The following is a 24,106-nucleotide window of genomic DNA, read 5'->3' as shown; positions in this document are numbered from 1 at the left end:
GCGTATATGGTTCCCTCTGCAAACGGATACAGCATCCTTCAAATTTTAGAATACTGGCTGTGACAGAAGTAATTGCTAAACACTTTTCTACTTCACACAAAAAATTAAGAGGCACATTCTGAAGAGTGCAGACTCTCTGGGGTAGAGTTTTCTAAAATAGTACACCACTCTTCTGATTGTTCAAATTATTTCTAACAGACAAAATTGCCACTAATGTCAATATAAGATTTCTCTTACTGTTTTCATTGTAAGGCATATTTGGTTTTGATTTCTAGAAAATGCAGCCTCAACAGAAGCAGAACCTTTCTTCACAACTTTAACCAGGAAAATTTCTAAACTCTGGAAACTGTCCTGTCTAGCTATCCTGAGCAGCACACTTACAGGCTTCCTGAAAATGTCCTCACTAAGCCCTCAGTTTCAGCTCCATACGGGCTGAGAAAATAACACCAACAACAATATATAGCTGTACCAATTCCGGCAGAGCCCTGCTTCACCTCGTGTCCCATGAAAGGAGGCACCTAAGTCAGAGTTCCCATACAAGCGTTGAAAATGCGTAGCTGGTGGGGACAACTGTAAGAACTGCAGTTCTAAAACTAGACTTTCTAAAATACATCGTTCACCTCAACAAAATTGCGTCACTGGCCCCCTGAAGTCATTCCTAGTTTATTCCTTAGACAATGGATGCTGCGCATCTCTCCGGTGCAATTTGGCCTCACACCAAGAATTACTGGGGGCAAACAAACAAGGAGTTGCCAAACAACTGTTTCAGCTGCCACTTGTCTAATTCTGTTTTACAGTTACTAATGCTCAAATCAAGACAGCAAAAACAAATGTAACTGTGCCAACTTCTAAGCAATCTTTTGTTTCTAACATAATTATTTTGTTACACGAACTGTGGAACTGGAAAAAACACAGTGAAGGAATGGATGCTGTCTACTCCTTGGCATTAAGGAGTTTAAAAACAATTCTCTACTGGAGGATGAAAGAGATAGAAAAAACAAATGCCATTGGTTCAAACAGAGCAGAAATGCTATTTATTCTTACCCACCTGCTACCACCTAGCAGTATTTTAAAACAACCTTGAATATATTAGATGTGTAAGTCACCCATCCTATCACCCGTCCTGGACACTGGACAAAAGTGCAACTGCTGAGTTTGAGAGAGCAGCCTGCTTCAAAAATAAATCTCACTAAAACGTAACCCAACACAATCAGGCTCTCCTGTAAGCATGCAATGGCCACTACCCACTGTGAAAGCAATGGAAAACACAGATTGAAGCAAGACACTGTTTCATTTGATTTCATCTTCCCACACACTGTCCGACCTCTCATCTTAGTCTTTTACCCAGTTAAAATCTCCCTTTGGGAATACAACTCTGAATCTTTCAAATACGTTTTCATCAACAAAAACTTACTATGGTTGCAACTGCTCTCTTTAAGTATTAATTGTTCATGCCCTGGAGACTGCAAGTTCCCCATTCGAAATAAAATAAAGTAGTACAAAACGTGCTATTTGACACTGCTATCGTAACTCTAATCCATATGCAGAAAGGTTACTTAATTTTTCTGCTCACTTCCAATCGCAACCAAATTGTAAACGAGCACCAGCTACGAAAGGCAAAGTCATAGCATCCTAACACGTTAAGTGTGAGGTGCTGCCCTCAGCAGCCAGGAGAAACCACCTCAACACAGCTTTGAAAAGAATTCAAACTGCCCAGTTACTTCCTGTCCCCTCTTAAAACAGCTCTTGCTCTTCTCCAGTCACACTGCTTCCACTCACGGTGCTCTCGGGACAACGCAGAGCACCACTTCTTAGAAAAGACTGAAAGCACTTGACTGCAACCACATGGAAAAAGAGTCGGAAAAAGAGAAGACAAAGTAGGCGGAATTAAAAATAAATAAATTAATGAAAAATAGCAGGAATGGAAACAAGCCATTACGTTGATGATCCATTAAGTTTAACTCGTAACAGTACTTATGTCAGTGCCATAACCTTCAATTCCAGGAAGACAACTCAACAGTAATAAAGAAGATCTAGGCTAAATATTCATAACCCCTAACATGGCTAAAAAACAATCATCATGAGTTAGAAGAAAATGATCAAATTTCAAATTTCAGTAAGTTTACAGACTATCGGTGGAGACCACTTGTTTTAGTAACAAATCCACAGTTGTTGAGTTACTTGACTGCGATTTTGGTTGCTCAGCTATCTTGAGAAATCAAGCCAGGTCTACTTAGTAGCCTCATATGTGTATTTAGGAACTTGATTTTAAATCCGCAGGTTTCCAAGTGCCATTCTATCTCATTCTGTTAAACTTCAAAAAAGATCACAATATGCAAAGCTCTAAAAGCCATGAGATACAATTTTTGCTTCAAAACGTCCTAGCTATTCTTGATTATTTATTGCTTCTCTAATAGCCATTTGAGAATGACCTTTAAATTTAAAGATCTTACCCTGTGGGTACCTACTGTGTAATACTGACATCTGGAAGATGGAGCAGATGGCAAAGAAACGCTGATTTGTGGCTGGGTGGGAGCCTCAGAGTTTCCATTCAGAACACCATGGCTCCCTCTAACAACTCCTCGGAGCAGGTATGATCTTTTAAACTTAAAGACAGACCTCAAGTAGAGATCTGAATTAGTTTTGGACACGGTGCATTAGAAACAGAGAGGAGGGCGGTTACTGATCAGCCAGGGAAAGGGAATCTCAGAGAGATCAAGATAAACGAGGACAATCAAAAAGTGCAAAATTACTTAGAACCCATCTGATCAGCTCTTGGTCATATCTGAATAACTCGGGGGTTTTATTTTGTTTTAAACAGAATATATTACAGGATACAGAATTTATACCTGGTGTCAGGATTGAAATAATATTACTTGAAGTTTAAGTAATATAAACAGAACATAAATTTAGAGATGGAGAATGCACCGCAACAGATCAAATTTGGACCATCAGGTATTTTTTTTAAATGAAAAAATAATTATGTGTAACCACGAGAAAAAGTAGCTGTTTAAAACTGTACAGAAAAAGGGAACAGAAAATGATCTTGCTTTTTCTAAGTTATCTTCCACTTCACAGGTCTAAGAAAATTACTTTCTATAGGGGAAAAATAAATATCAAAATTATAGAAATCGAAACTAGTAAAAGTAAGGATGGCTGCCTAAGCTTTTTTTTTTTTTACCTTCAGTACTAGTGAGAGAAATAAATTAACTAATCAGAAGTGTAAAAAACCATCACTCCAGAAGCCAATATTTGATAACACACAAGAATAAACACTCTCAAAAATAAGGTGTAAGGTTTCAGGCAAAATGTTGTTAAAAAAACTGACAGCTTTCCAAAACTTCCCACACTGACTGGAGGAAATGAATGCTTTGTGGTATCACGCACATTAAAAAATCATTATGTCACTGAATGCATCACTATTGATGAAAAGCTTCGTTTGGTTATGTTTTGTTCTGTTTGCTTCAAGGTTTCTGTAACATTTACTGGATTAGTTCCAAGTCCGATCTGGAGTTCATCCCGTACACCCAGATGGTATCTCTGCATGTGACGGGGTGGGGAGGAAGGACGTCCTCCCTCAACCTCAGTTGAGGAGCAGCTCAGATTTTATATAAGCCCAAAAACAACCCTACACAGAATATTTTGTTCAAACAAACAAACAAAATGCAAGAGAATTACAGTGCCTTCAGGCCAATTCTCTGATCCAGGGAGAGCTTTAAGGCCTATTTACAATCGCATATCATAGCACCAAAATATGTTCGGACCGTAACGCATGTAGTTTCTGCCTTGCTGGTATGAAATTTAGTGTATGTGCTCAAACACTCGAGCGTTCTCCAAGGGAATGTCACTCATAAGCATACACAGCCTAACAAAGTCATGACTTCAGGCATTAATTTTGTGAGTTCTGGATGAGTTTTCGATTTGAAGTCTTTAAAACCAGCACTGCAGAATGACAAGTCGAAAAGACCTCAGAATGAATTCATGCCTTTTCCTATAATTTTATCTCCTGTGAATTATCAACTAATCAAATTAGTTAATTTGACTAATAATCAAATGAGTACAAATTGAAAGTTGCCCACTGTACAGCTTACAACTGTAACTATGTATTTGATCAAGATCCAGGTCTGTGAAAACAAGAGACCAACATAAAAATGAAAATGAAAAACCTTTTCAGTCACTGTTGCAAGTGAGCTTACAATCCAGCTGGTTAGCAAGACGACTAATCTATTAGGAGAAGTAAACAACTGGGTCTAAATATAATGCTAGAGCTGCATTTTCCTAAGTGTTAATGCTAAAATTATCATATATATTATAAATATGTCTTTTTATTATGGTTCAGAGCCAAGATTTTGCTACCAACCTTCTGAACCACTTCTAAAAGGTTGTAACGGTTACCAAGACATATAACACAATGTATGCTAATATTGCCCTAATTTTGAAAGAAAACGATTAATAAGCAAGCAGGTCAATTCAAACACAGCTAGAGATGCTGTTGCAAAGAACAAGAAAGAACTGAAGAGACTGAACTGAGATAAATCATTTTGTCCAGTTATAACAGCACAAGACATAACCTGAGCTTGATTTACATGCATGAGATTATTTATTTTGTTGTGGACAATAAAAGCAGTATGAATAATAAACCGAAGTGTGACCAACAACCTTCTGCTATATGGAAAGTTCTCCTTTTTTTTTTTTTTTTTTTTAAGATTACAAGCTCACATAAATAGAAAAATGTGGCTTTCATAAAATAAACAAAACAAAAAAATCCCACACATTCCCTACAAGCATTTGAGATTTCAACTCTAATTTTGAATGTTAAAATATTCCACGAGGCAAACTGGACAGTAACAGATGATGGCGATAAAAGAGTAAAATTTAATCCTGATTCAATCTTGATCTTTAATCTAGTCACAGAATATTGTAATGCCTTTTATGTTTATAAGGTCATATTTCATTTCAAGGAAAAATGGTCAATATGCTGTTAAATTAAAAAAAGTAAGACCCATGCAATTGGGTTAATTAATTATTAAAATTAATGCAATTGGGGGGAAGGGGAAGGCTCAACAAAGAAACTGTAACAAAATTTGGCCAAACTCTTTGGAGTTCAAATATAGAAGTTCTAAAATAATATCCTTGAGTTATATTTTTTAAACTGTCATGTGTTTACCATGATAATCTATAACTAACATTTTTTAATAATGTGAAATTATATAACATAAAATCCTTACAACTAGCATTTTTACATACCTGGAAAAATAATACTGTTTTTAAATCCTGCCAGTCAATCTGTTTATTCGGAAAATAGCCTGGAAACATGAAGTGCAATGTAGCAAACGGGAGCTAAGCATTCTTGCCCTTTTGTCTTTCATGGTCTATGCTTTTTAGCAGTATTTCTTAACAGCGATGAGAAACATGATTCTTTTGACCATATGTTAACATATTGCCTTTAGTTCAGCACAAACACACGCACGCACGCTTCTTTCACATGAGACTTCTGCCCTCATTAGTAACGTTTCTGCTGCATTCCCTTCCACTGTAATGGGGATGCTCATGAATCACGTTCTGTACTTGCCAAAAAAATCAGAAGTTTAGGGCTTTCCGTATCACTGCTAGACTGAATATAGAAACTCAGCCAAGCTTCTTTAAAATTCCAACGTTCCCCTGAAGTCAATGGGAATTCCACTTGCAGCAGGGATGAAGGGTTGGACCGAAGTGTATATAATTAATAATACTAACAAGCTACCACATTTAAAAGCTGCAAAAATGTTTTTTGATTAAAATACTGCAAAGTTTTGATGACTTCTAGACTGCATACAGTTAGGAAGCATGTTAGAAATGCCTGCTAGTGCCCAAACCTTAATTTTTCAATATTTTAAATTACCAGTAACAATAATGTTTCCAGTAAGATAACGGGGGGGGGGGGGGGATCAAACACACAGTACAAACTAAATATCCACTTGAAATTTCAAATTTTTCTGTACAAGCACATGGGTTTTCAAATAGCAATTACTTCATAAGGAAGAAAAATTAAAATACCCATGGGCTTCCTGGTTTCTGCAAGTTCACTTAAATTCTGCTCTAAGAAAATGAACAAGACATACTCAATCATGAAAATAATTCAAACCCTGACATTCAAGGCTACAATTTTGCGTGACATTTTCCCATCTTTTCCACATCTGGAACCCATGAACAAAAGGAAGAGCACTGAAGCTAGCCTGAAGATGCAGTAGCGCATGGAACTGAGACACGGGAAAACAAATGTGAGCATAGAGAATCCACTTCATGATTCAGCCACTTATATACAAGGCATAAGCACCTAGCAAAGAAAGGACCAGAATGTACCTTAAAAATCACATTTTATTCACAGAACATAACTACTGATACTGGTTTTAAAAGAAAATGAGAAAGTGTTGTTAGGGGCAAACCAGCATTAACTGATCTAATAGCAAAATGGAAGCAGCAGGATGGAAGAGCTTTCCTCTATTAAAAAAACACAACTAACAAGGATATATAGCTGCGGAGATACGCTGACAGGCACAGCAAACTACACATTGTTTCCAACTCTGTATCAGTTATATGGAGATCTAGTTCCAATTCTAGTTTTATTTCTCAATGGTTAACACAGTATTTCAGAAAATAGATGACATGCTGCTGACTAGGAGTGGAACAACACGGCCATACCCGATCCTCATCATGGCTCCTTAAGATACTTGCCTTCTTCTCTATGGGACTTTTGTTAGTTACACCGTTAACTTTGGTGATTGCAGAAATGCTTGAGAAAATACAAATTAGTTGTTGGGAACTGCTAACGATATGTCATCAGGCACAAGACGCTGTCAGGGAAATTTTCTCAAGGATGTAGTCCCTCCTTGAACACAATATTGTGGTCTCTGCACTGTTGGTGACCTCCGTATCTTTTCTCCTATCGGTACGATACCACAAGTTTTTTAATGATAAGTAGAGGACCTGCTGGACCTCTGCTGAACCAGCTGCAGCTTGGGATGGGTAGCTGACATAGCCACGTGTTGTGTAGGCATCCCTACTTCTGTAGCATCACTTTTTATTTTAATAAAACATGGTATTTAGACAGGGTTAGGAAGCCCTTTTTGCTGTGGACTGCCTATAATATAGTTTGGCTCTTAACTACTATAATTACTGAAAAAAAATTTCAAGCTTATCCCCTAGTACCTGATATCAGAACTAGCAATACAGTCCCCTGCAGGACTGCTTTGCTGATGCTCTTCCAGGAGGTATTTTGCTTCAGCAGCGAGAAGAGATGGGGACAGTCGATCATACTGACACCGCTACTCTCACAGCCACCTTCCACACACACACACAGATGCACAGCCACAGATGTTCATTCTTCACTCACAATTTTCTTCAGAAAGAACAGCCGAATTAAATGGTGTATTCTTTCCCTGACAGAGCAAATATGGAAAGAAATAGCCAGAGTTAGTATATGAAAAGCACTAAAGCTCTAACAACGCAACAGAGGAGGCAGGTAAAGAGCAGACGCTTTAGGTCGGCCCGTAGTTCCTCCAGCATCAATACCGTTTGCAACAGCCACTAGTAACAGATGCCTACGGACAAGGGGAAGAACAGGACAAAGACACAGTGACAGTGCTCCCATCATAGTCTCCCAGCCTCTGGCAATCTGCAGCATATGGAACCCAAGCCAGAAACACGACGACAGCATTTAATATACTATTCCTCTTTGAATTTCTCTGAATTTTTAACTCACAGCAGCTTTTGACATCCAGACTGTTTTTTGTCATTGTATTCTACAATTCATTACATACTGCTACCTTGTTTTTAATTCTTTCACAATGGAAGAGAAACAATGAGTAATTATATCCATATCTCCTCCATGACATTCACAACCTTACAGACCTCTCATACTCCCCTGCACATTAATCCTTTCTTTTCTAGGTTGGAAAAACCTAGGGACTTGAATTCTCCCTTAGAGAAGGGCAGTTCCTTTATCATTCCTCAAAATTCCTTCCAGCTGTGCTACCGCGGACCAGTTACACTCAGTCTTCAAGGTGCAGATACGCTATGGTGATGATAGTGATGCTTTCTAATACCTTTCGTTATTACTTATATAATTACTAATATCGCAATCCTTTTTGATAAGCTATGGCTCATTAACTACCGTTTTCGTAAGGCAATTTATAGTAACCCAAAATCATCTTCCTGAGAGCAAACAGATATAACTCATTTTGTTACTGTATGAAAACTAAGGGCTGCTTTATTTCAGAATCAATATTTATATTTACCTCTCGAATTTCATCTGCCACTTGAAATCCAAATCTTTCCCCAAATAAATTATCAACAGGTATTCCTCACCTACATCAAATTTCAAATCTCTTTTTACCAATGTAAAAAATTGTCTTGCTACACATCTATTTTTAAACAAAATCAATACCACTATTACAAATGCACTTTGCTATGATTTTTATTTTTAATATTTAATATTTTTAAAATACAGGTATTACTAATGCAGTGAAATTCATAAAATAAAATGATCATCGAAGCACAACTGTATCAACAACCAACCATCACATACACACTTTCCCCCAAAAAGGCTTCTCAAGCCAGGATAAACCAGAAGAAAGGAGCTGCAAATGCACAGGGGTAACATGGACAGAACTTCCAGCTGCACTTAAACAGTAACCTTTATATAGTGCCATGAGAATCAAAGGAAATACAATAGAGAGATAAAGTGTCTCCATAAATGCCATCCAAAACACTGATTCACCACCAAAACAGAGTTTCTTTAGTTAGCAACATTTACAAATAAAATCAGTGGCAAATAAAATTTCAGGCCAGCAGAAGAGGTTGGAGAACTTGTCATCTGTCAGTGAGGCTTGCTGCCAAGACACCTGAAATCTAGTAAACGAGGTACAGTAATGGCTTCTTTTAGATACAACAAAATGCAGCCTAAATAGATTTAAGACGAGATGTAGTTCCCCTTCAAGGACATGATCTTTCTAATATTCTCATAAAGGTTTTTACATGAGTCAAGTGAAGAACATCTCTACATAACCGCAAAATTGAATTTAAAACTAAAATTTAAAATTGAACTTCTAAAAACCCAAAAGCTAGAAATAAGTAAAGCACAGCCAGCAAAGGAAAATAATTAATTGGTTTCAAGTTCCCAAGGTAGAGATCAAAGAAAATATGGTCTACAAAAGTCCCAAGCTGAAAAATCAAAAGTCTTTGAAATAATTTAAATATGACAGCATGTAGTTATGTTTCTATTTACTAGATTGCTTGCTTTTCTGTATGTCAGCTTCGTAAGCCAACATGAGGTATGGCCTGGACAATATTAAATAGCCAATATTACAGAGAAATAGTTTTGGATAAAGGTCTTTAATTTATGGCCTGTGTTTGCTATTTTGGCTTCAGTAACGTTAGTACACACTTAGCACTTATCCAATTCTAGCCACAAAGTGGTCCCCAAAGCCCTTGAAATGAAGAAAAAGCTGCCACTGAAACCTTGCCACTATACGACTGCTTGCAGCTCTTACGTATGTATAGTTACATTAAAACTCATTATAAAAACTAGTGTCCAAAAGCTACGTAATTATAATAAAGTTCTCTTACAAAGGTCCTGTTCACCTACTGAGTGCATACATGAAAACCAGACTGATCTGTTCTTGACCTAGTAACAATTCATTACTTGTAGTATATAGAATTCTCTTTTTTAATCACAAAAAATTTTCTTACCATTAAAAACCTTAATAAACAAAGCTCTGCAAAAACCTTGTTGAGGCAGTTTAAGGCATTATTGCCTTCAGCTGTCTCTGCCACCCCTTCTGCTGGAACAGAACTGTAACAACTCAAACCGCCAGCGGTTTAGTCAGGGAACATGAATCAGAGGTTTAAATGGCATGCTGCACTGAGAGCTACACGAATCTCAGCAGGAAACAAGGGGGTATGCATATTCCGAAGTGACACGAGTGTTTTGTATTTGACAATCCTCATTTAAGCATAGATGTGGACGTGGAGATAAGAGTAACATAATGGCATGAAGGTAAACTACTGAAGGAAATAAAGAAAGGTCACTCGCGCTCCGTGTTTGGCCCCCCAAAGCCACCACCTCACCTGGGCTCGTCACATGCAATAATTTGCCTCAGTCGATGAGGAGCAGTCCGTCTGAGGAACGGTCAGCTCTTCTGCCTCAGCACACAGTTCCTGTATTTGTGTCCCCACAATAAAGCAGCTAGTGAGAACCTGTGTGCTACAATCACTTAATACACCAAAAACCTGTGGGTTTACCACATGTTCTTTCACAGGTCAGAACAAATTTGCCTGATCATGGAAAATGACATGTGTCTGTTTACAACTCTAAATTTAGATGTCACACAAGAAGAACTTTTAAATAATACATGTACAAGCATAAATAACACTTGAGAGATCATACAAGGACTAGAAACCTTCACCTGATACAGGTATTTGAAGGCTTTCCTGCCTAAAGTGTGCATGTTCCACAAGTAACTAACTTTGTTCTCTCCCAGGGATACTTACTATACCTTCCCAAGCCACTATCCTAGTCTTCGTTTAATTATCTCATAAATTAGACTTCTCCGCGATTACAAGAATCTGTGTTTATTCAAATAACTTGTAGAAGAAGAAGAAAAAAAAGACAACAAGCATTCTGTACTCCATTTAAAGAAAACAAAGAAACAAAAAGCAACGCTGTCAAGACGCAGAAATGCCCTCGCATGATTAACGCTGACATCTCTGAGCTTCCCCTTCTCAAAATCGTGTTTTGTCCCTTAGCCTAGTACTGCCGGTTATAAAACATAGGTTGCAAGCTTTGAGGCAGGGATGAACATCGCATACAAAAAGTGAAACTCTTTTCCCTGGTAATCACTGCACTTAAAGTTTCAGTTTGATCTGAATCACCTTTTCTTTGTTCAGGCCGAGTCACTCAGTGATTAAAACGAAAAGCCTCCAGCATTGCTGTCACATTCTTCTCATGAGGGTTAAGTTTGGCAGCAGCCGGCATACGACTGTGATAAAATCCCGAAGATCTCCAGGCATTTTTACTGCCTGAAATTGCTTTTCCTAGCCTCCTGTCAGCACAGCTGAAAGCACTAAGGACTCCTTACATTCATCCTACCTCTCTCAGTACTCGGACAAAGGAAAAGTCCACAGAAATTATGGATGTAAAAGTGAGGGGGTTTTAGTATTTTCTTGAGGCTGTGCTGGGGCAAGAGAGCCATTAACAGCTTCTTCTCCGATCACATACTGTTCCCTTAGCACTCAAAGCTCACGGAGCTCAGAGCGTATTTTCTGGAAGGATTTTCCCAATATCAGATGGAGAAAGGAGTCATTTTATTTAAGATTTTCCCAATATCAGATGGAGAAAGGAGTCATTTTATTTAAGATTGACTAGAAAAATCTGTGAGTGGGAAGCTACCATTAAATGCCCTTCTACATTGCTTTCACCCTACTAATCTACAATGATGACACAGTCTTTTGTTAACAATTAAACATACTTCTTGACTGCAGAGATGTATGTATAAATTTGGTATATACTTAAAAAAAAAAGGTCTATATTAAATAGGGAAAAAAACCCACCAAATCCAACAGACTTTACTTGGAACTTGTTATTTAGTTCAGCAAAAAACATGTAATCTTTGGAAAAAACTATCTTTAAGCAACATTCCAGGCAATATTGCAAGTGACAGGAAAACACTACCTCACTGATGCTTCCTTCTCCAGAAACACCTAAAAATTAATCGGCATCTAGTTAACAAAGTAACGTTTGGTTTTGCCATTCCAATGACATGCATATAACATTTTAATTAAAAAAAAACCAATAAAATAAATCTAATTCAGTTCATGAGTAGAATGGTGTACCACTCCAGCCATAAAACAGCCTAAAGAGAGATGGAGGTAACAAGGGGGGAGATGAAGTCAAAGGCTTAAACTTAGCCTTTTGGTGACAGTGACAATAAAATTGAAAGATCTGCAAATTAGCTGATCCCAGAGGATGGCTGGGGAGGCCATTGCCACCTTCACTGACATTCTTCCCCCACAGCAATGTTGGCCTCATGAACCTCTGGCACCGCTCCTCGGCAAAGTCAGCTCCAGGACCATCATGTTGCTAGGCACGCCGCCACCGAGTTCAAGATCTGCTAAGGGGTTATTCCCATCACGAGCAGTGGTTTGGATTTAGAGATACAGATCCTCAGCAAACACCAACATTAAAAAAAAAATTAAAAAAAAAAGAAAATCAATATATTTATTTGCTTGGCTACAACTGTAATATGGAAAGATAAAAGTTTCATGTTGAGAACCAACTGTGAGACAGTATTAAATCTGATGCATGTCCCATCAATTCAATATCCTGTTGCAGCAACTATCTTTTGTTTATAGTTAATTTGTCATACGCAACATGAAATAACTAATGAAACACCTAATCAGTACACTGATATGCTTTTCTCAACAGCCAGTATCCAATATTGACTGGTCAGTTATTTTACCGAAAAAAAGATATATTGGTAGTCTTGCTGAGTGGAAAAACTAAGTGTGATTATGGACATTCAGTTGTCAACACTAATGAATTAAAAATATTTATAAAAAACATATAAATGCTATTTTTAAAAGGTCTTCATAAACCCTATCTATGCAAGGTGGTTCAATAAAGCAAAACAGTCTGAACTTTTCAGCAGAGGAAGCACAAAGATTCTGCACAAAAATAAATCTCACATGATACATCATGCTTTACCAAATGCAATTACAAAATGGACTCTTAAGCAGAAATGGGAAGAAAAAAAATAAATCTTACTGTAAGACAATAAATAAACTTTAAAAGACAGCATTGTGCTTTTCATTATTACAGTTCTCCTTCCCTCTAAAGAACAGTATTTTAAGGAGAAATCCAGTTAACCATTCCAGAAAATAAGGGAGTGCATAGAATTTGATGAAGAAAAAAATTTACTGTTCTGGTAGCGCTTCTGCTGCCATTACACTTTCTTTTTCACTTTTCCTTATGCTGAAGACATGAGATTCCAAAAGCGATTAACACCATCGACCTTGACATAGCCCCTGTTACACTAACAAGCGCAAGTATTCAAGAGAAATGTAATGGCACAACATAACCTACCTGCACAAAGGAGCTTTTTATATATATAATATGCATTTGCTTTCCTTACCTATTAGGCATATCTCTTCACTTTAACCATTTCAGTTAATATTTTACATATGTTTTCTTCCCACGGTGACTTTTTTTTTTTTCCAAAGGAACCTAAAGTTTTACTGACTCCCTCAATGTATCTGTACATGGGAGAGACTTTACTATTACCTATAGTATCAACTGTGATTTTTTTTTCCCATGTCAACTTCTTTAGCTAGTGTCTGATCACCTATTTACTAGGTATTTCATAAATCATAAAGCTCTTTAGGCACATGAAAGTGGGATATGTACTCCAGATGCCAGCTTTAAGAGTCTCATTCTTTAATCAGATTTTCATGCAGGGACATGAGACTTTATATAATGACAATGAAAATCAAAAGTGACAGACTGAGTGACTGGAATTTCTATTGGACTTTTTTTATCCATTAAAACGTCCAGCCTTATAATTTTGGAAGAGAATTTAGCACCAGCTGGAATCCTCAGATGGCATTAGTAAAACAGTAACAAACCTCCCTCGAATAAAATTTTAAATCGTAAGTTTAGAAAACATTTTCAAAAAATGAAACACACTTACTAAATTTAAAAATTCATGTGACTGACCACCAGGTGAAATCGTGTCATCTGGGAAACATCAAGAAGAAACACGGTTTTTAGCTCTGCTGAGGATGTTTAATTTGATGGATTCCAGGAGACTCGGATTTACAGAGAACAGGCTGAAGTGTGACTTTACAGCAGCTGAAATTCAGGCCCAGATAAGCAAATTCGTGTTCTTGCACAACAACGTTAAACCACTGTTTAAGAAACAAACCCCTCAAGAAAGGGAGAAGAACCTAAGAACGGTTTCTTTGCAGGCTATTGGATTTCTACTATATTCTCTCCCTCCAAGGACAGCCTGAGGAAAAAGGAAATCTTCAGCCCCGCCTGACAACTCCACAAGCTCAACACCGTGGTAGAGAAAAAAGTATTGCTAACTCTGCCCTTTAGGGCAAGAAGCCGGTGGGCTGGTGAGTAAACCTTGTGCCGCAGCCGCTGAAGCTAAGCTCCCTTTCTGACCTACCGTTTGCTGGCAATAAAGCTTCAAGTTGTTGTGCATCAACTTCGTTTGTTGAGGTTATACAAGCAGGGTTCAACTAAGGCACTACTGATACATATGAGTGATCTTGTGTATTTCTACGTATTTGTAGCTAGAGTATCATGCTAACAACGCATCTTCTTCCTCCAACCTGCATTTAATAAAAGGTTAGTTCAACTTCAAGCACTTTCTAGAACTTTTCTCGAATTTCAGGAGGTCCCATAGAAACTTGTTACCAGGAATGCCAACAAAAACCAGAAGCGGCAAGCGGCCAGCTCCGGAGCACAGGTATAGAACTACTTCACTGGTATACCAGCCCCGTTGAGTGGTGAGAAATGAGGTATTTCATTGTTCCTTGTGTAAGTCTTGCATGCTGAGGACCTACTAAGGAGGAACAATGACAAAATAACAACAAAATGAAATGAATCCAAGTTGTCTTTGTCAGGAGGAGGGGGTGTTACATGACCTTATAGAGCAGCAATCAGCAAAAAAGAGCCTTCCGAAATAAAGAGAAGAGCCTTTTCAGAAGGCAGCAGCAGCCACATTCCTGTAGACATGGAGCTTTACATGCAAAGACCACTACTGTTTTTTCCATAATATCTATCAGGGCTAATTGTCAGCAACAGCTCAGCTTAGCTAGAGGAATGTTTCAAGTCGTATTTCAATCTGCTTTACAGAGATTGTAGAACGTTAGAAACCGGTATGTAAACATTTAAGGTGGCAAGTAAGCAGCTTTGAGGTTTGGATTTTAAATCGTCCATTCTTCGAGTCCTAACCCAAAAGAACTTTCACAGAGAACGGAGCGTAACATGAGGGAACTAAAGCCAAGGCTGGTTTTGATATACATAATACTACTTTATTCCATTGTTTCAACTTTCTTACAGGTTTAAAAAAAGTACAGGGGTTCAGAACCACCTCGACAGAACAAAGAATACACAATTAAGGGAGATCTAGGTCAAACCACAAGTGTGCAAGCGTGGTTAGCTTCCATTACAAAAAGTAATAGGCACAATCTTTACATATGCATTTTGGTGAAGGAAGAAATAATAGTGCAGTGTTAAAAGGCACCAATAATCAATAATTGGGCCTTTTTTAAAAGCCAATAACCATCTAAGAAAATTACATTTGGCTCAAAATAATAATTTAAATATTTTATTGATTGGCATGCATCTGAACCCCTGGCAATTTATTACACAAACCTAATGTGCGCCCTTGTAAATTAAAAAAGATTTCATCAGTGGACCTGAAAATCAGTTCAGTACAAAAGGAACTACTGAAGCTCTTTGCCTGTATTTAATACTAAACTTGTCTTGTTCCCCTCCTCCAAGAACACTTGTCTAACAGACAGCTATTCAACAACTGCACAGAAGTATTTCTCTTAAAGCGAGTGTAATTTTTTAATCCTGTAGCATTGACCTATTCCATGTGCTATGAAAACATTAGGCACAGACCACAATTTACGTTTTCTCTAAAAAAAATACAGTATGTGCAAGCTAGGTTCACGCCACAGATTGACAGCTACAACAGTAAGCTATTTAGACTTCCCAAAGAAAAGGGTTAAGTTATTTTTCATTTTCTAAGCAGTGATGCACACTGCTGTGCGCGATTATCATATCTGCATTAGGATTATCTGTGTAGCCAATAACGGAGAAGCTTTAGTACACCTTAAAGGACACTATATCGATACCGCGTGCTAATTTAAGAGGATCAAGAGAATGAAAGATTGAAGAAGTCATTGTTGATGGGCAGCTGCAGTTAGCCAGCCAGCCAGGAAAGGCTACTGCTTTCTGCAGGAAGAATGGTTTGCAACTCAGTTTTACCTCGTAGGTGCCCTCAAACTAAACCACTTAGACACAATGGAATCTAGGGATGCACAGTAGAGGGGGTGAGGGGGAGAAGGGAAATGAGCAGGAGAGCTTCTGTGAAAGTTGTACCAAAATGTGCCGTTTTATCCAAAAGCGCCATGCCCAGTGTAGGTTTTATGTACTACGGTTTGTTTGTACAACTGAGAATTGTACAAGATGATAGAGCTGATTAATAATCTGCAATATCTACTATAGTCCTCAGGTACATAATTTACGGATAGCCACTTACTGTATTGTTGATTGTTTCTTCTTAAATATATTTAAATTCAGAAGGCTACAGTATATTCTAACACAAAGATAGTAAGACAACTTTTCTACAAGGGGGAAAATATAAGGTAGTAACTAACTTATTTCTTTTATGAATGTTGTAGTTATTTCATGCCCTTTGGAAGATTTTTAGTTCTGACTTTCTTCATCGTCTCTGTTAAATTGCTCTCCTCACAATTTCACAAGAGCTATATTCAAGTTCAGCGACCCCTCTTACAGCAGCCTTTTCCTTTTCCGCAATCACTTTTAAACTCACTCTAACATCACAGCAAACTATTCAAGTAAACATTTCTCTTCTGGCAAGTTTCCAGATACAGCAAATACTACCAAAACTCCCGCGTTTGATCACATGCGCCAGTTTTCTTTAAATGGAGCAGGAATTAGCCCGTTTTCTTGGTTTAGGGTCCCGTACATCCCTGTCTTTTAAACACATACAAGATGAACATATTGTCTCTGACAGTCTCCGCAATCCCAGCCTGAAAACGCTGTTGGAGAGGCTATATATCACACAGTTGCAGAAACTATTGCTTATCGCAAGCCATGTCGTTAAGAAGGAAAGCGCCGGGTTTTCCAACACCCTAGAGCTCTCCAGCAGAAAGTATATGATATAGGGGAGCCACAGCACGTAGAACACACTGGTTATCCGAAACAAAACCATGGCATAGCGGCGATCGGGGCTGTGCCCAGTCTCCCCAGCAGCATCCACTTCGTGGCTAGGAAATCGAGCTCTCCGATCATTTATCTCTTTGGTGTGCTGCCGGCAAATTTTAAAGATGTGGAAATAGGTGAAACATATGACAAAGGCAGCAGGAGCGTACAGTAAGCACACGATAAAGCCCGTAAAATAGGCATTAGTTAGCCAGGAGGTAGCACACCATTCAAAAATATCTCCATGGTAACCAGGTTTTCCCCAACCAAAAAAGGAAGGCAAGAAGATCAGACAAGAGTATATCCAGATCAAAATGATGCAGATTCTCAAGCGACAAGGTGTGACCAGTTGATTATAGGAGAGAGGCTTTGTTATAGCGAGATAGCGATCCACACTGATGCAAGCAAGACATGCCATAGATACACTTTTTAGCACAGAGATGATGTATCCAAAAACTTGACAAGTCAAGGACTCGTGGACACCTGTCGAGTAGTGGAGCAGTGACAAAGTAGGAACCAAGCAGCTAACTCCAACAAAAAGATCAGCATAGGCCATGGTCTGAATAAAATAGCTGGTGGTATAATGATGCAGAAGTGGAGCACAGTGAAAAACAAATATCACAGTTAAGTTACCCGCAATAATTAAAAATGTTAGCAAGACAATAACAACTGTCTCAAGGATACAGATGTCAACTGCATTGTAGTGACCAAATCCAAGAGGGCAGGAGAGATGCTCAGATATGTTCATAACACTACTGCTCATATTCAGAGTCCTCCATTCAATCCATCGGGACTGGTTCATGTTTTGTGATTAGGGAACACTGCACTCTGAGCCTTAGTGAGCAGATGACCTGCTTAACAGCAGCTAAACTCTGCTTCAGCGTCTCACGAGCTCTCTTTGTAGACACTGCCAGTGCTTACATTTGAGAGGATTACAGTCCCATAGCTGTTGATGCCTCCTCAGCATCAGTGCATCACCTCTGGCACACCTTAGCTTTAAGGAAAGAAAGAAAGAAAGAAAAGAGAAAAAAAAAAAAAAAAAAGCCAGAAAGAGAAAGGCCACTGATCAGCTCCTCCAGTGCTCTTGACCAATCTTTACCAAACACAAGGCACTTCTAAAACAAACAGGTACTGTGAAATATGGAAATAAAAACTGACAAAAGAGACACATTCATTTCCCAGGGAAGGAAGGGGGAATCTCTGACTGCGTGTGTTCCTGAGAAAGTCGTTTACTTTGGAATATAATCGGGGAGGGGGAGGAAGGGAAGGGGGAACCTCAGTACAGCTCAAGTTTCCTCGACCAGCAGTTACTGGAGATAATTTAATGTCTCAATTTAAATCACAGACTGACTGGAGAGTAAAGGAAAAAGTTCATCATCTAACGCTGTCTTTTCTGGCTCCATTCAGGACATGGTACTCTGTCTTATCCATGCTATTCATTGGAAAGGTAAGGAATACATTTTTGCCAAGGTTAATTCCAATAGACTCACCACTGTTTGGGTATGAATAATGTATTTTATTTGGAGGGAGATGGGTGGGGGACAAGGCAGATTTGTCCTCTGACTCCCAGGAAAGAAAACATACATCTCACATACAATGAGGAAGATCATGTCTATTCATTTAAAAATTAAAATGATTTAAGAATAGAATTTGGAGACTTATGTCAATATTCACAATTCCTTCAAACAGTTATAGTCCGTTACAATTATTAATGCCAGAAGCATAATTCGTGGTCCCCACAGACAAAATAAATCCTCTTGAATTTAATTTCAGCAATGGTAATTTAAAATAATCATCTTTGGAAACTCTGCCATATCTGCTACAGTGGATCAGTACCCAGGAGTTCATAGGTATATCCATGATATTGCTCACCTCTGTAGCTACACCTGAATCATTTCACAAACCCCCACACAACGAGAACAGAAACTTCCATCTGCATTCTGCTGTGAAGCTAATGAAATGCTGATTTGACTAGAAAAGCTGCCATTGTTTACTACTCCATTATTCTGTTATTCGGCTTCATCTTCTACGTGGTTTTAGGGTTTCTATATTTGTTAGACGATCAGTGTAATAAAGAGTTGCTTTAAAAAAATGTTCTTTGAATTGCAGGACATTACCTTGCTCATTTTATTCGCAGTTATGGAGAAAGCAAACGTTAAAAGACAGCATCTTCTGTGTTCAGTTTTAAGCAAATGCTTGATTAGTTCAGGAATCATTAGGCAGGTAATTAACTGTATACAATCTTGCTTTTTGAAAGGCCCCTAAAATGTTGAAACCATCTTTAATCCTAGAGTTCCTGAGACTAGCAGACTGGCAGGGAAAATTAATGAATCCACATAAAACGATCTCCAAGGTCATTCAGATATTACGCTGGCATTTGCTTTAAGTCTCTGTAAAAGTACCAGAATCTTGATGATGTTTTTGATGGTCCTTGCTGTGTCTTCAGGAGGAATTTCAGACACTAGAACAGAAAAATTCTCAATTCTGTTGCAGCAGTTTGAGAGAAAGCGTTCTTTTTGGAGTTAATTTCCTGTCGTGCACTGCCACGTTGTACAGAAAGTCCTTTTGATTTTATAACATCCCAGAATATTGCCGGTTATTCATTCCCTTCGTCTGTAAGCAACAGAGCACATATAAAATTGCTACCTTCTCTAATTCTTTGTTAAAGCAATATAGCGATCTTTCTCACCTACACGCATCCTTATCAGCCGCTACGATGAACTGCTTGACAGGGGAGTCCTAGTTACTGTGGTGCGGCTGGAGCTTCTGCCGCTGTTCCTCTCCTTCCCCCTTGAAATGACTGCTTGCACCTGAGTCCGCTGCTGCTGCTGCTGCTGCTGCTCCTGCTGCTCCTCCTCCCCCCTCCCCGCCGCTGCAGCCCAGCCGGGCGCTGGAAAGGTGACTGGCTCCCCGGCCCCCCCGGCGCGCAGCCAATGGCCGCGCCGCTGTCACTAGGTAACGGCCGCCGGGCCGGGCCGGCGGCGCCCCCCGCAGCGCGGCGGGGGAACGGCACGCGGGGCACACAGGACTGCGTCCCGGCTGTGGCGAGCAGCGGGCGAGGAGCGGGCGCTTAGCCCGCCCAGGCCGCTAGCCCCCGCAGGCAGCTGTGGAGCCGTGCACTTCGGAGTGGAAGCAGCGGGGAAGGGGGGGTTTGGGCGCTGCAGTTTGTAAGTCTTGCCCCCTACTCCTCCAAGCCGCTGAACTCCAGCTCAAGGCCAAAGAATTGGTTGAAGCCCCCAAGATGTACGGCCCAAAACCCCCAAACAAACGTTTAAGCGGGTCCCTCCGACAACCTAGAGTTGTTCAAGTTATTCTAGAAACCACTACCACCGCCTAAGTTACTCTCAGATTACTGATGTCATACGCAGCTCTTGTAATACAAAGCTAAACATTTACAGACAACATGTATTTGCCATGGTTTGACCCAGATTTTGACCTGCTTGAAAGACACAGTTACAGTCCCCTAAAAATCAATTATTTAGATTTATTTTAAAACTCATCTGCAACCCGTTTCAATGCTGCACCGATTGTTAATTGCTCCCACTGATTGCAAACATCTGTTTTAACAGAAATACTTGTAACACATTATTTTTCAAAGCACAGACTTTTTAACCCAATTAACTGATCTCTGTATTCATGCAAATGGATGCTGTTATTCCCTGATTAACGACTCAGAACTTTTGTTTACTTCATGATTCCTAAAAATAAAGCCAGTAACAGAAGTACAACCATCAAAGTTATCTTACACAGGCACGCCGTACATCCTTTGACACAAACAGCAATTTTAGATACCAAAATACCAACCACAAAACAGTATTGTGGGCTACGGATCAGCAAAATACACGTGTCAAGAACGGTATCGGAGGCTGTAACAAACCAAGTCACTAGAAACTACAGTCATTTAAATTCTTTTAGTTCCAAGGCAAACCACAGGCAAAATCTGAGTAAGCTGCTCCTGGGTTAACATCTTGTATTTCGAGTATAGCCTGGAGCAAATATTCAAGGCTGAATGACAAGTCTGGAGAAATGTGAAGCAGCATAAAACGCAGCAGCGTGAGCGTGGTTTGCAATAACGGCATGCGATAATCCCGAATTCTTCCGTCGAAGGGTTTAAGAAAAAATTAAAATCACTCCGATACCTCAGAACTGTAAATGGCTGCGACAACAGATTTAACGACTAAATTTAGTCCCCGAGTTCAGCTTTGAGCAGTAGCTATCCATACCACGGGCAGAACAATAGGAAGCAATTTTTATTCCTCCTCTTCCCACTCCTCCTGTGGGGGAGGAGGAGAAGGAGAACAAACAACGGTGTGCACAGGCATGGCAGCAACCAGTACTTCACGCTCCCCAGGGCCCTTCGTGGTGGGCACCGGAGAAACACAGGGTCAAAACATCTTAAAATGGATGTCAAAGTCTCAAAGACACGAGGACACGTTAGATAAGCAAAGGTAAAGCCTAAAATGAGGCGGACCACAGAAAGTACATGCTCAGTGCCTTCTCCTCAATGCAGATCTGAATACTGGCAACCACTGAAGCTTCTAAAAGTTACGGCGACCACCGAGTCACCTTGCTCACAGGTCAGACCAGCTAACGTACAAAATTGCAGCGCCTATTATGCTGTGCTCAGAGCACCAAACTCTGGTAACCAGCACGCACGTCAGCCAAAATGTTTCAGGTCTTGTACAAGAAATCCAGATACTGCTGAACTGGTAAGTGGTAACAGAAAAATCAATGGCAACCTCTGCTGGTTGGTTTGCAATGCAGGTAAAATGCTTCCCTTTCATCAATTATAATTAAAGGGACAAAGTGATTCAAAAGGAAGTTTGATTTCTTTGTGGAAATACGAGCAGGCTTCCTTCACTACAAAAACAAGAAGAAGTCTTGCTGCAAGCTGGCACTGGCTTCATCAACTCAGCTACTGCCGGAGCCCGACTCCCGGTAGCATTTTGTAAGAAGAAGTGGTGCAAACTGCAACAGACTGACTGCACTAACTTGTACTGTTTCATGGGTATTTGGAGGCAAATGAAAATTAAAGCAGAAATCAGTTAGTCCTAACGAAACTATGCAATTCCAGACAGAATTTTACAAGACGTGGCAATACTGGAATGTTATAGCAGAGGCAACATTAAAAAGTTTTCTATCTGTAGATTAGAGACACGTTAGGGACTCTGGCACAGTTTCAAACAAAATGTGCTTCAGGATTTTTGTATTTATTTGCATATGAAGAAAAGGAAGTGAGAAAGAGAAAATGGTTACGCTGGACAAATTTAATGGCACTCTTCAAGTTGAATTGAAGGAGCAATTCCACACCTTCTTTATGAATTACATCAGCCAGAAACAACAGAAGTTACCAACCAAAACAGAAGACTCACACCATCTGACCCTGCTGAAAATGGAGGAGATGTGGTAGGAGCTCAAGCTTTGTGCAAGAAACGGAAGCCTGTGAAAGCAGTGATGTCATCTGTGACCCTGTAAGGAAGCTTCTCAGACAGAAAAAGTCCATACAGAGGTAGATGTAGAAGCTCCAGGCAAAGAAACATCTATTACTCCTTCCTTCCATTTGCAAAGGAATAGGAATATTTGTTTTCTAAATCTTTTTTTTGTAAGGCAACAGGACTGCTAGAAACAATTCCTGCAATGCACAAAGCAGCATCTCATTTTTAGTTTGAAGTCATTCAGGACTCTCTTTGTTAAAAAACTGGATTTAATCAGCTGGATTAAACGGACAACAGTAATTTGTGTAAAATCTTTTAAAGAGACATTGATTGGAGCAGGGAGCTGCAGCTGAGTGTGTAGGATGAGGAACATAATAGTTATTTACTTAGATGCAGACCCGAATGACAATGTTGATATACGTATCGGCTCCTTATCTTCTTCTGCCCAACTTTTTTTTTTTAAGTATTATTTTCTTTAACCAACTTTCTCCTTTGCCTATAGAACAAAGGTGTTTCTTCAGTTTGCTTTATTTTTATCTTAACTACCTCTGGCATTTACTTGTCCACCATGTCATATGGACGCTCTGGTTTTGTTTCTAATGCCTCCAGAAAAATTCTGCACCTTGTAATGCAGCTTAAAGAGGGAGAGGACGAAGAAAAATCAGTAGTTGCCTGAAAAATTTTGCATATGCATAAGTGGGTTTTTCACATCAGACTAGTGTTTTGAAGTTGCTCTCTGAAGTCATATTGGTGCTGTATTTAAGACAAAGATCAGTTGTATTTGTTATTTGGAATATAAAGCCTCTTCCCAAAATCCACCCACTACAACCATCTATTTAAAAAACTGCCATGAAGAACTCCAGCTTACATAGAACAGACACGAATTTTCACCTCAGTACAGGCATATAATGTGAGATACAAAAGGTATACATATATATGTACAAAAGCATTATTTTTTCTCAAAATAATCTTGGACTTCTTAAACACTTTATGTTGGAAGGCACCTCTGGATGACAATACCCTGCTCAAAGCAAGGCCAACTTCAAAGCCAGGTCCAATGCCAAATTTAGGCCAGGTTGCGCCAGGTTCTATCTAGCAGAGTTGTGAACATCTCCAAGGATGGAGTTTTCACATTTTGCGTGGGCCCCTGTTCAACCGTTTGACCACTCTCACTGTGACTCCCAGTACCAGCTCAGAATTTTTCTTGTTGCAGTTTGTCTTCATCATCACCCAGACCAGACACACTTGGGCTAGTGGTAAAAACCCAAAAGCGTTAGTTCTCAAGGAAACTACAGGATCTTGTAGAAAGTTCAAATCCATGAAATATTTATTCCTCCACCTGATAGTCTCATTTATCAGTTTTGCTATCACAGATCAGTTTCCTTCCCTTCTCCCTCCCATCCCATGATCATAAAGAATGCCATAAATCATTTTACAATGCTATGGCCCACATACTCCCGTGACTGCAAAAAAAAGGTCAAGTGACACGAGTTACACAGCTACGTTTCTGAAATGCAGATGCTCTTGTGGAGCACTTACCGCACTGTTACAGGAAAAAATGATCCCCAAAGCCTACATAAGCCTTTTCCGCATCAGAGGCAAAACTGGCTTTGATGGCAGAGACAGGTAGGTTCTAGAAGGTGGGGAAGAAGGAAGGGGTAGCTATAAT

At 39.3% G+C, this 24,106-nt stretch overlaps 2 protein-coding genes across 2 annotated transcripts in view; both read right to left on the bottom strand.

Annotated features, from left to right (window-relative positions):
* The window catches only part of RABGAP1L (RAB GTPase activating protein 1 like), a gene marked incomplete at both ends in the record, with an annotated part of 227,355 nt that overhangs the window by 146,014 nt on the left and 57,235 nt on the right, over positions 1-24,106 (bottom strand). The window lies entirely within an intron of this gene.
* GPR52 (G protein-coupled receptor 52) lies at positions 16,719-18,419 on the bottom strand (the record flags this gene model as incomplete). Its single annotated transcript, XM_082002769.1, has 1 exon — positions 16,719-18,419. Exon 1 carries the CDS (start codon positions 17,802-17,804, stop codon positions 16,719-16,721), a length of 1,086 nt encoding a protein of 361 aa, XP_081858895.1. The 5' UTR covers positions 17,805-18,419.

This window comes from Phaethon aethereus, assembly GCF_964289735.1.
Source record: "Phaethon aethereus genome assembly, chromosome: 8".
Taxonomy (NCBI): Eukaryota; Metazoa; Chordata; class Aves; order Phaethontiformes; family Phaethontidae; genus Phaethon; species Phaethon aethereus.
The sequence above is the reverse complement of the archived record's forward strand: the minus strand, read 5'-3'. Positions and strand labels throughout refer to the sequence as shown.